At 37.0% G+C, this 13,487-nt stretch overlaps 1 protein-coding gene across 2 annotated transcripts in view; it reads right to left on the bottom strand.

Annotated features, from left to right (window-relative positions):
• Positions 1-4,155: 4,155 nt before the first annotated feature.
• Positions 4,156-13,487, bottom strand: part of LOC140138932 (uncharacterized) — a 153,223-nt gene continuing 143,891 nt past the window's right edge. For both annotated transcript variants that reach the window (XM_072160715.1, XM_072160716.1), the window contains one exon: positions 4,156-7,189. In XM_072160715.1, coding sequence (XP_072016816.1) covers positions 4,703-7,189 — 2,487 coding nt within the window. In that variant the 3' untranslated portion in view covers positions 4,156-4,702. The remainder of the gene's footprint in view (positions 7,190-13,487) is intronic.

The following is a 13,487-nucleotide window of genomic DNA, read 5'->3' as shown; positions in this document are numbered from 1 at the left end:
ACCAAAACAAGTAGCCATCCTAACATGTTTAGTATGAATTCAAATAGTATGGAGTAAGGATTTCAAATCTGCAATATCTTATTTTGTCAACTTAATGCTCATTTTGTAAGAACTGGTAATAGGGAGTTAAGAATTTCTAGTTCGCAACCTTTGATATGGTTGATCTTAGGCTCGGCTATCGATGCTGTTTCGATTAAATTAACTAATTAATCGGAATTAATGGTACAATTGCATTACATGTTAAGTAGATTACATGTTATAACAATTATCAATAACCAATTAATTGATATGTTATAAATAATAATAAGGATCGACTAAGCATCGATGGTCGATCGAAAGATCGAACAAATCTGAATCTGTTACCTCATGTTGACATCCACATAATCCCCGTGGCACGAGGTAAATGAAGTCTTCTAATTCACTGACATTTCTAATGAAGTTATGCTGGTTTCATACATTCTGCCGCTTGCCGCTGAGCGGCTTGACGCTTCATCATGTTCATCATGCCGCTTGTATTTTTCTGCAAACGGAGCGGCACACCGCCGAGCGGCAGCGGCATGACTCTGAATGCCATTGTTGCCACTCTGCCCCGCTCCAAAATCGTATACGTCAGAGCTGCACCGCTCCGATTTGACTTGAATTCAACTCCTAGCGATGCTCCCGCTTGGGCAAAGCGGTGGAGTGATCGATCAAAATCATCTTCAAAAGGGCAAGCGGTAGGAAAAAGTGTGAAACCAGCATTATTCTCCATACTAATGGCAATCTTATTAAAGCTACTTTCATATATATAAGTGTTTTAATATTAAAATTAATTTCTAACGAAGTTGTTTTCCCTACAATTAAAGTAATGACATAGTCACATATTCGTTAGGTCAGCGGTTCCCAAACTGGGGGTCGCGGGCTATTTGAAAAAGGGTCGCAAGCAAAACGCGTAAGAAAGAAAATCATGAAGTTAGCATTTCAAACGTAAAGTCAACAAAAAGTGGACAACCCCAACTATAATTTGCGTTTTCTACTGCTGCATGGTGTACCTGAATTTAAATTATTCTCGCGATGCGCAGTACAATACACCTCTTAAACCTCATCTAACACTGGATATATTATACAGTAAGCAAAATAATTAAGGTACCAGTTGTGTTCGCCTAAATAAAGACAAATATGTCAAAATTAAAACAAGCAGCCAATGCCTGTACTCTTTAGCTCCGATTTAAGATCTTATTTGCTGAAATTGTTTGAGAATTAAAGCAACGGTGATCCAAAACCTAATGAAGATACGAAATAAAAAGTTGAACTTTTGTGTTCTAATCAATGAAAGCACACCGCTTGTTTTTCGTGCTAATCAATGAAAGCACGGCACTTGTTCTTTTGTTCGCGAACGCTTTGTGTACAAATCAATAATGCATGTAATGTGGAAAACTGCAACTTTTATATTTGCTTCTTTCTGTGGTTTTTGGATCGTCGTGTCTTTATTTCTTGAACAATTTCAACGAATGAGGTCTTAAATTCGAGCTAAAAGATGCAGCTATTGGCTGCTGGTTCCAATTATGACACATATGCCTTTGTTTAGGATATACAGGGGTGAACATGACTGGTACCTTAATTATTTGGCTTACTGTATATGTGGGTATATACCTCTATAATAGTTGGTGGGTCGCGACAACACTTTAAATTTTGCAACGGATAATGTAGTTGTGAACAAATGGTTGAACCGTTTGTTGCACTGTCTTGATGCTACGTACTTTGCTACGAACTATGCTCGTAATTGGTAAAAGTAATTTCTTGGCTATTTATATTGCACTAACACACAATTGTCCCGAAAAAACAAAAGCATACTTTCGGGACAACTATGTGTTAGTGCACTAATGCATAGTTGTCCCGAAAATACATGTAACCTGAATAAATTGCAAAGAAATTGTCTTCTAACAATTCGTCGGCTGTATTCCAATTGTCTTTTTTTGGAAAAGTGTAGTGCACTATCCATAGCTGCCAACAATTCGCCGGCTGTATTCCATAGTGCGTAATTTTTGGTCATTTTTTTGAAAATTGGCACATATGTTTTTAATGATGTTCTCTTTCATTTTTTCTAAGTCTCATCAGTCGTAATTAGCTAATTAATTAGTAATTAATTAATAAAATGTGGCGTATAGTTACAAAGTGACATTTTTGTATTCCATAGTGGCGTATCGACCATACGCCACTTTTTATACACATTTTATAATTATGAAATATCGGCAAAAATGAAAAACATCGTATGTCATAGTGGCGTACGCGTATCGGACCTATACGCCACTATGGAATACGAACGACGAAAAGTAACGCCATAGGGATTACACGGCGACCGAGGTGGCGTACGGTTAACGTAAGGTTAGGGTATTGCGTTTTGTTCGTTTTCCATAGTGACGTATAGTTTTATTGTCAGTTTGCCAGCAATAGTATGTATTTATTTCTTTTAGAAAAATATATAACAATAAAATATATTTAGTTTACTACAGAAATTTCACATCATTTACAAAATATAATGAATGTCTGATTTACACAACTCGATTTTAAATTGGCATTTCTTCAAACCCGATTTTCTCGAAAAGTTGTTTATTCGCGGCGCCCCACTATACGCCACTATGGAATACGGACGACGAATTACGAGCTCTTTACCAAAAGACTAATTTTGAAGCTCTTTACCAAAAGACAAATTTGGACACATATGGCCATTTACAGGTTTATTCAAAGTACGTTACATCAAGAGAGTGAAACAAACGGTTCAACCAAACTACATTAACCATTGAAAAAATTTGAGTGAAGTCAGGCAAAAATTGGGTCGCTTGGAAAAAGTTTGGGAACCGCTGCGTTAGGTGTTAGTGACCATTGCACAATTTCATTAGAGTTACTTACGTTTTGTTATTATAATAATATAAACGTAATACATATTAAGATTCACCGTACCTTTTGACCCCCATCACCCCACCCACCCATGTACATCAGTACTGCCAAACGAGGAAGTCAAAATTACGCATAATACTTTTGATATATACAGGGTGTATCAAAATAAAGTATTCAGTTTGAAAAATGCCACTAATTTATGTATGAGGCATTTGGTCACAATGGTATGCTGAATCAACATCTTGTCCTCACACAACTGTAAATCACTGGCCTGTGACCAATAATAAGGACTCAGTGGCGACGTTTTGTGAGCCGAATAAAATACAGTTGCACACTTCTGACACTGAGTCAATTAAAATAAAAATAACATGAAAATCACATGTTTGACTACTTTCTTTACAGTAATTGACAGCCTCGGTCTTCTATATGGCCACCTGGGCACTATTCCTCAGCTCTCCTTAACATGGCTTTCACACCACGTTTTGTGAGAGGTTGTCACCTGTGCAATCATGTTCATCAAGGTTTGCAGGAAGACTTGTGAAAATCTTTGATTTCAGATAGCCCCACACGAAGAAATCCAGTGGTGTAAGATCAGGAGATCTTAGGGGCCATTCCATTCAATGCTTCAAAGCAATTACATGATCGCCAATTCTGTGTGGCGTTTTGTCAATTACTTTAAAGAAAGTGGTGAAACGTGTGATTTTCATGTTATTTTAATTGACTTTGAGCAACCGTTTTATAGTCACACGCCAGTGGTTTTACCGTTGTGGATGCACAAGATGTTGATTCAGCTATCAACTATATCATTTGATCAAAAACCTTATACTTTTATTTTTAATATAGTGGGATTTTTCATACGGTATATCGTATTTTGATATTCCCTGTATATTTTAGACTAGATCTTTTTTTGTGTGGAAAAAATCGTGTTTCAATCGGCAAGCTTGCGTAAAAACGGGTAAGCAGCTTATTTTATTGATCCCAGAAATTAAGTTTTGTGGGTCGACGACATATAGTTAAGAAGTTATGGGACAAAATAGATGGAACTTTTTTTGTGCTTGTTGAACAGGGGGCAAAATCCAAAGTTGCTTTAAATTAATGTTCGAAAAAAACAAGCCAAATTGTTTGTCTAGCTTCTAGGTTTCAGAAAAAGAATAGTTTCCACTACGTGTACCTTCGATATCTGGTTTTTATGTTACGCAAAATAAAGCGTTAACATATTTCTTCTGAAATTCATATCGCAGATAGTGCAAAATATTCTTTTTTTTTCGTACCCTTGAACTTGAGGAATAATTTGCCTATTTAATTGTTACAAAAGTCTTAACTTTAATTCTTCACCCTTGTACAACATGCAAATTGACCTTCGACCTGTTGGGCTTCATAACTGCATGACCTAAGCGCACGACAGTTACATTTTTATTATCCTTAGGACTAGACGAATATTTTGGCATGTTTTTGAGTAAATGTTGTTGCTCCCTGTATGATCCTAAAGGTGGGGTTCAAGTTTGGCAGACAAAATATTCGAGCTCAACATACCCGAATTAATAAAAATAAGTAGGTTACCAGCTTGCCGATTGCAAATAAGCACAAATTTCCCAAACAGAACCAGGCATGAAATCTGTACACCCTCTATGGAAGAGGTAACATTAATCTTCCACAATGTGAGTGTAAATTTCACCTAAACGGGTGATTCCATTTAACATCTACACCCCCTGTGTTGAAGATTAAGGTCATATATCCCTGTTTCTAACAGGAGGCAGGCAGGTGCTTATTGAGTAACCCACCCTTCCAAGCCGCAAATACACACATATCCACCAAAACACACACATTATATTAATACTACATGGTTTTTATCCTGTACTTCCCCGGATAACAACGGACTGCCTGGACTGCTTTGTGGAGTTGCCTTAGCATTAATTCCAAATTCAACAGGCTTGTTATTTCCGAATTCGGCATTTTTGTTAGCTCCGAATTCACTGCCTTCCATCGCTCCACCAACTTGCATAGGTCTTTTTGCATTATCAACCTGAGCGGTATTGTCATTACTGCATTCTTGCGACGTAGACTGATTATTTGCATTTGCTCCGTCTTCATTATTCATATCAGATATGGTGGGTTCATTGCGTATATCACTAGAAATGTTTACAGACGATTTGTGATCGTCCTGGTTTCTCTCGGTCGTATTTTCTGATGAAATCATATCTGTTCCGTTTTCAGCAGCCTCTGGAAATACAAAATGATCTCCACTCCCCGTTGACTGTTCTATGCCGCTCTCTACCGGTGAGTCATTCATGTCTTCAGTATGATTTGAAGCGGAATTCACATCATTTTCTTGCGATTCTAAAACTAATTTTGGGGGGCTTTCAACTTCAGTTGATTTGGTTCCACATGGTTCCTGATTTTCACTTAATGGCTGAAGTTGTACGTCTGAGTTGGCCATTTTAACAGCTATATTGGACGGCGATGTCGCAGGTGGTTCTGAATCCGAGTCGCTTGTTCCTTTGCTTTCTTTTCCATCGTAATTTTTGCGAGATTTACCATGCCCGCCGAGCTTAATTGCATTTGTAATACTCCCAATACCAGCCAAAAATGCTGGTCTCTGTTTAAATTTTCGAGGTTTCCATTTGGTTCCAGATTTCTTTGATAGACGTGGTTGTGGTGATTCTTGACTTGATGCTGAGTCTGTGGAAGAGACGCTTTTACGTCTATTATCTTCCCTCCCTTCGTCTATTGTCACACGTTTTTCAGTTGCTGCATTTTGCGAAGTCTGACTTTCAGAACTGGACTTTCGACTCATCTGTGGCCGTTCATCACCAGAACTGTGTGCTCTTTTCAAAACAGATTTTATCGCTTTTTCTTGCCCTTTTGATTCTGAAGGACTTTCTTTAGTCCAAGTCGTAGTAAATCCATCGTCAAGTTTTTGCACAATTTTATCAGATTCTGGCTCCGGAGAAGCTTCCAATAATGGTCTTGTTTCACTTGGATCTTTCGCGTCCAATTCAGCTGATACATTCCGTGATCTATCTCGCGCACTATCACTCTCTATGGATCGCGAACGTTTGCGTGATACTTGTGTTTTCTTGGGAGTTGACTGTTCAATCTGTATGGCTACTTCTGGTTGTACTGCGCATGTGTTGTCAATTTTAGAATCTGCATCTTGTTGATGATCTCTTCTATTAGTATCACTGCTAGAATTTTGATGTTTGTCTTTGTGTCGATGTTTGCGTAGTCCAGATTGTCCTGCAAATAACCCCATTTGACCTATGGCCTTGAAAATACGAAATCGCGCTGTTTCTGGTTCTGATAAACTACTTGAACTTTGTTTATTAGCATGATCTGTATACGTGGTAGAGCTATCCCGCGGACCTTGTTCACCTTCATCCGGGCCTTTATTAAAAATATCAACAGAAGGGTTACTACTTAGACCAGATCCGCATCTTTGTGGACTTCCCGATTGACTGTTATCTGGGGATCCCTTACGACAGCCTTTTTTAACGATCACAACATCCATCATATCTAAGCATGCATCTCTTATATTCAAACTCACAAGACTGCCCTCATCTTTGGCCTTACTTAAAGCCTGTCGCCTTTTGATCGATTTCTCGTGTCGCGTCTGCTCTTTATAGTATTCAGAAAAGTTGTTGACAATAATTGGAATGGGTAATGCGATGAAAAGTACACCACATATGCAACATACAGCGCCAACGATTTTTCCTAGAAATGTCGTTGGGGACATGTCACCGTAGCCGACGGTTGTCATGGTGATAGCAGCCCACCAAAACGAGGCTGGAATACTGACAAACGCAGTTTTGTGAACATCCTTTTCAGCAAAATAAGCTAAACTTGAAAACATCATGATACCGATGGCCAAAAACAGGACCAATAGTCCTAGTTCTCGGTAGCTTCTCTTTAACGTAAATCCAAGGCTTTGCAAACCAGTGGAATGTCGAGCAAGCTTAAGGATCCGCATAATCCGCAAAATTCGGAAGATTTGCACCACACGGCGTACATTTTGAAACTGCATCACGCTATCCTTTGATTCCGTCAAAAACAACGTTACGTAATAAGGTAAGATAGCAAGCAAATCAATCACATTGAGGGCGCCCTTGAGAAATTTCCATTTATTTGGCGCTGAATATAATCGGAGTAAGTATTCCAAAGTGAACCAAGCGATACAGACGGTCTCAACTTCAGCTAGTTCAGGTACGTCTTTTTCTTGATCTATTTCATGTTGTGTTTTCAGTTGTTTCATTGTGTTAAGGGATAAGGCAATAGTAGAAAGGATGATGAACAAAATGGAAATAACAGCCACCACCTAAAAAAGAGGGTAATAGAGAGAAAAAAATATGGATATTAGACTAAGAATTAGAACAAATTATAATCTACTACACATAAAAGCTATAGCACTCAATCTTATTTAACGATCGTTTCTTCCACTTTGTTTTGTTGTATTTTCAATTATGTCAAATCATTACTTTCAATGTTTGAACTTTGAACTGGTTATAAAGTGATTTTTGGATAGTGCAAAAATGTCTGTTGATTATGGGTATTCTAGTTGAAATACATACACACAGTATGAAAGACATGACCTTAATCGCCTATAAATGGGTCATACATTTTTAATACTCCCTGTGTGGATATTAAAGTCATAGGGGTGTATTAGTTTGGACTGGAATTGCTAATGTACAAAATTATTTTTAAAAACTTTGTTCAATTTTTTCCTATTTTTTTTCTCCTTTCTTATATAATTTGTTTACACTGAATTATGTATTTTGGGTAGGGAAACAATTCATAATGTTTTGAACACGCATGAGCAGATTGAGTACTTGGCTTTGAAACAGGTGGTTTGTAATTATATGACAGGGATACAGAGAAATGGGTGGGTGGGTGGGACAGTGAGGCTCGGATGACAACACCAACGATTGGCATCGTGGTAGTGGAGTCTTTGTCACATGTGATCCAAATTTTTTACGACATCAAACACATCAACACACACAAACATTACGGCTTCATTTGGTGTCTGTTTAGCAAGTGAGTTGCGTAGTATTAAACCGCCATCATTTTAGGTTGCAGAAGTTTGTGAAGAGAAGGTCGACGTGCCAGAAGTGGGTAAGTGCAATAGCTGCCCTGTGAATATTTGGCAATTTACACACAGTGCATTGTACTCATCTACACATGGCAGCTATTGTAGCGTTGGTGATGCTGGTGGTGATGTAGCCGGTTACGTTGACGAAGCAGCGTTACTATGGCGGCGTTAACAGCATTAACGACGATTAGCACCGAACATGCCGCATGGTTGATTTGCAGAATTTGGCAGCAATTTGGTTGCATGTTGGTGATATTTGGTTGCAATGAAAACACGTGTTTGTACATCGATTAGCAGCAGATGAAAAATAGATATTTGCAGCATGATAAGGTAAATGAAGGATAGAAAACAAAGTAAAATCGAGGTAAATGATGAACATAGGAAGACAAGATCAATACTAAGGCAGACAGACGAAAGGGGTACAAAAAAGACTACAATTCGCTGTAAAGGTAATGATGTATAAGGATTAATTACAATAGCGATTGGTCAAAATAATTTTGAATGTATTGCCCTACACTAGACGTACGATGTACCTCTGTATCGCACCATAGATGATCGAGAATAAGGACTCGGATCGTAATTCTATAGAACTTACACATTATGCTGAATCCTTGTTCGTTATATTCAACTATACGTTTAGTGTCTTTGAAAAGAACGGTATTGTATTTAAATCTATAATTGCACACATACCCAAGCCTGACATGTGATGAGTGCAGCCTACTAATAGGGAGGGCCAATGTATTCAAAATTGCTTTGACCAATCGCAGTGGTTATTTACCCTGTTGCATAACTACTTCTACAACGATTGGGTAGAACATGAGAAAGCTATCAAGACGGATTAACATTGACTATTTGATACATATGTATTATAAGCAAAAGAAGAATGTTGGATAATTTCAAAATAACAGTTGTGTTGAAAAAATTGATTGCATTGAGAAAAGTTAATAATGTGGTCGTGTAGTGTCAAGATCAGATACATATTTTGTCTTGTTTATAATTAAAGACAGAGATAAAAAGAATTTATCGCGTCTGATGATTACGATCCTTGATTGGTTTACACAGGTTAATCAGCGCGTAAAAGGATTATCTGGTGCTGATCGGAGAAAGGAATGGCAGCAAATGGCGAAAAATTACGTACTTTTACAAGGCAAAAAGCAGCTTTTCTAGGCATTGTGGACATGGTGCCTTCGGTTCTACTACAAAGACCTAACTTTTGAGATGGTTTGCATGTCGAAAGGTGCAAAATTAACAATAAGGCGCCCGGTTATAAATCCGCGTTCAGCAAGTCATCATCACGACACTTGTAAACAAACCGTGCTCGAGTTTGATTGACAAATGACGTCAGACGCGATAAATTCTCTTTATCTTTCATTATAGTGGTAATAGTAACAGCAGTAAATTGGTATTTAAAATGTAAATCACAAAATGTTGTGAGTGTATAATTAACTATAGGTATAAGTTTATATAATTGTACAACGTGAGAATGAATAAAAACAACGATAATGAACAGGCAATGAGAACAAAAGAAGGTGATGTTTTATGGTGGTATTATTACGTTACAATGTTACTACAGCTGAATGAAACACGTGTGATTTAAGCGAAGGATTACGGTACAAATACTGGGTACAATCTATATAAAATTACATTGTGATTTAGGCACAACATCTTTTTTGGTCCTATAGCGCTATTGGTGCCCGAAGAGGAACCGATGGCACTTTTTATCGTTCATTTGTACAGTGCATTTGTTTTTTATTTAAATGAAAAACAATAACACGTTGCATCTATTAATTATTATGCTTGATACAATTTATTATAGCTCCAGTAAGGTTATGTTAAGAATCATTGGTAGCTAACTGGGCACCGATAGTTCTATAGGACCAAATTGGATGTGGTGCCTTACGGAAACAATGCAAAGTTGACGGAACACTATATTCTGAAAAACTACGTAAATAACCGTAAGAACATCTAAATAATCTTACGGAAACTTAAGTAAAATTACTCAAATTTCAAATTTACAGAAATATTTGCAGTGTAGCTGAAACACATTGTGATTAGTGATTAATGCAGTTATAATGATAAATCCTGGACTAATCCAGTTCAAACCCATACACTTCTTTATATAGAGGACATGACCTTAATCTCCTACACAGGGGGTGTAAATTTCAAATAGACTCATCCATTCAGGTATCCATATTACACTCTCTGTGTGGGAGATTACGGTCATGTCTTTCATAGGGGGTGTATGGATTTCAACTGGAATAGCACATTAAAGATAAAGAGCTATGTCTTTATGACATTTATGACAGACTACGTATTAGTTATTCATTAGATATCAACATTTTACGACAGCAAATGCATCTTATTCATTTTTGATGACAAACAGACTTGTTTACAAAACGTTTACACAAAGCAGAAAAATAGTCTTCAAATTTTTGTTAATAGTGTTTGAAAAACGATTCCATATCAAAAATAGAAACTAACTGAACGCTGTTTCAATAACAAGACCGACAAAAGGTGTAACTGTGATGTTTGAATTCTTCGTCAAGCCCGTTCGACATAAGCACACCAATTTTCGCCAGATGTCTTTACTCACAAGATACCATAATTCGACCAACTCACAACAGCTAACTACTCTAACAAGCGTTAAAGGAAAGTTAAATAGATTCTATATAAATCTGAGAAAGATTCTATATAGTTTGGATAATTATACAGATCTATTTTTATTATCACCATCATATCAACTATCTCCTTCTTGGCCCCTGAATATGTTTAAAACAAAACAGCCAACAGGTTACATAGGAGGTTTTGATTTAAACATGTTCAGGGGCCAATGACACATTGGAGGTTTTTCCTGGCCAACTACAAAATCAACTATCTCCTATCTGGACATATCGGCTTATAAGTCATTCACCAATCACCATTATAATAACATACTAAAATGTTTTGGGTGACTGTGTTCACAGTGTTAAGGATGCATGTCTTTAGTGCGTGATGAATTTGAGTCTGAATTTAGAAAAATACGGAAACTCTAATGTGCTTAAAGTTAAAGTAGCTACCAAATAGAAATAACATGTAATATAGCGCTTTAACCAAGAGGAGCCTTATCAAGGGAGGGTCATCTATTTTGGAATAATTCAAAATGACTTGAAGTTCACGCATTAGGTATAAAGCGGGTTTTTTGTTGCCTTCATTAATTTTCAATTAAAAATATACCGATTTGTGAAATTTCATGTCGGAATTTTCTTTTTCTTGTTTTCTGTTTCTTATCTGTTTGTGGTTCTTTCTTTCTTGCTTTTCTCTTTTTTTTTATTTCTACCTTTCTTTTATATTTGGATTTTGTTTCAATAAATACTGGCCATGTGTACTCTAATTCTGATAATATTAACTTCATTGCATCTCTTCCACAATAATATGACTTACCAAGAAACAGAATAATTCATACAATGTCAACACTATATAACATGGGACCTAAACACGTCATGTGTAAGAGAGCATGGCTACGCCATATTGACTACCGCGTCCCAAGGGACGCAGGCAAGTTTAATATTCGTTAGCATTGACACGTCAAGCGAGAAATGAGCAGCGCCTGTGGATATGAGGTTGCTTCGAATGGCATTTTTAGGTGAGAAATAAATAACAGGCAGCGTAACGAGTTGCTCTAGAAGAATACGTAATTTGACTGCTCAGTGCCAGAAGTGTGTAAGTTCAATAGTTGCCATGTGTAGCTGATATTTGTAGATGAATACATTATACTGTGTGTAAATTGCTAAATGTTCACAGGGCCGCTATTGCACTTACCCACTTCTGGCCCCGGGCTTCTGGCAGTCGAATTATGTGTCGAAAATTAACCTTGTCTATGCGTGTATTATTATGTCAAGATCACACCTCACACCAAATCTATTCAGTTAATATGGAATATAATTAATGAGCTATTCCAGTCGATATCGTACACCCCTATGTAATACACGACCGTAATCCCACACACAGAGGGTGTAGGTTTCAAATGGAGTCACCTATTCAGGTAGTCCTATTTGAAATTCACACTCCCTGTGTAGGAGAGGCGATTAAGGTTATGTCTTCCATATAGGTTGTATAGATTTCAACTGTAATAGCCAACTATATGATTAGCTATAATGAATATAAATTAGCACGTGTCCTATTCTAGCATTATGTGCTTGCATGTACTAAAAATTCAACCAAAACATTTTTGGAAAACACAGATTCGTTTTAACCCGGCTGAGGTCAGTGATTGGTAATCGGAAATTATCCGCAATACGTGACGTGCGGTTGGTGATCATGAAGTGTTTCTAGTTTTCATTTTCGCATGGTGCACATTATGGGTGACTCAACAAGTGAGCCGGATCTACGTTAAAACGTTTCAATGCGATCTCCTGCGATCTAGTTCTTGCAGTGAAACAATTGAGACAATGTTAACCCTTAAGAGAACTACCTGCCGATTGGCCAAAATGAATTGTGAACCATCTGTAAATACAAGTTTGACCATGAATAGTTTAAGGTCCAGTCCTAATTGGCAATTGAAATGAACATTTCAAGTTATCGACCAATCAGAATTGATAGACGACCAGTAGTGTCCAGGGGGTTAACCATATGAGTCATTTGTCGCAAAATGTTTCCATTAAGCGCAAATCCATATGCAATGTTTTGAATACGTTGTCTATAATCACAATTATCATAGCCCTTGAAAGTATTATAATCTTCTATTGCTAAAATAAACCAATTTTATTTTGCATGCTAAAAACCTAAGGCTAAAACCTGCAGTTTTAAAAGTTATCAGTACAATGTGACTTGAAGACATTATGTAATGTTGCATTGACTTAATGTATGCATAGTGCTCATCAATAATTTGCCAAGAGGTTTGAAAAAAACAACCACCCAATAGTCGCCCAATTTTTCTGTTAACCATTGGTTTCGATGAGAAAGCAAATGAGCGGGGCTGATGTTGAAAAGTCGTCAACATAATTGTATATTGGAATCTATTGGACAAGAAAAGGGTTAAAAGTCGCCCAATTGGGCTCTCAAATCACGAGTTTGGTAACCCGTCAACCCATATATTCACATCAACTACAAAATGTATTAAGTATCCATTTATTGAGTTTTTCACATGAGATACACGCCTTCAAATTCTCATCGCTGTATTACACAGCACAGTCGGTAATTGAATTCATGTATATGGACCATCACATTCCCCTCGGTGCAAGTTGGCACAAGCAATTTTCACAAAGATAAGTTCTAACAGAAAATCTTCGTTTGTTTTAACAAATGAGTTAATTTCTAAAAGATACATGTACACGTATTCCTTTACATTTATATTTATTACAATTTAATAATTCTATTTAGGTTTATTTTTTTATTTATTTATTTATTTATTTATTTCTTATTTAACCCGGGGTAACCAATCAATGCACTGGCACTGTTCTCCCTTGGTTTCACGTGTTTTACATGTACAATGATGAGCATGACGATTAAGCTCTTCAGGAATGTACTATTCCATTTAGTATTTCTTTGA

The sequence above is a fragment of the Amphiura filiformis genome, chromosome 18 (genome assembly GCF_039555335.1).
Source record: "Amphiura filiformis chromosome 18, Afil_fr2py, whole genome shotgun sequence".
In the NCBI taxonomy this organism is placed as follows: Eukaryota; Metazoa; Echinodermata; class Ophiuroidea; order Amphilepidida; family Amphiuridae; genus Amphiura; species Amphiura filiformis.
This window is presented reverse-complemented; position numbering and strand designations above follow the sequence as displayed.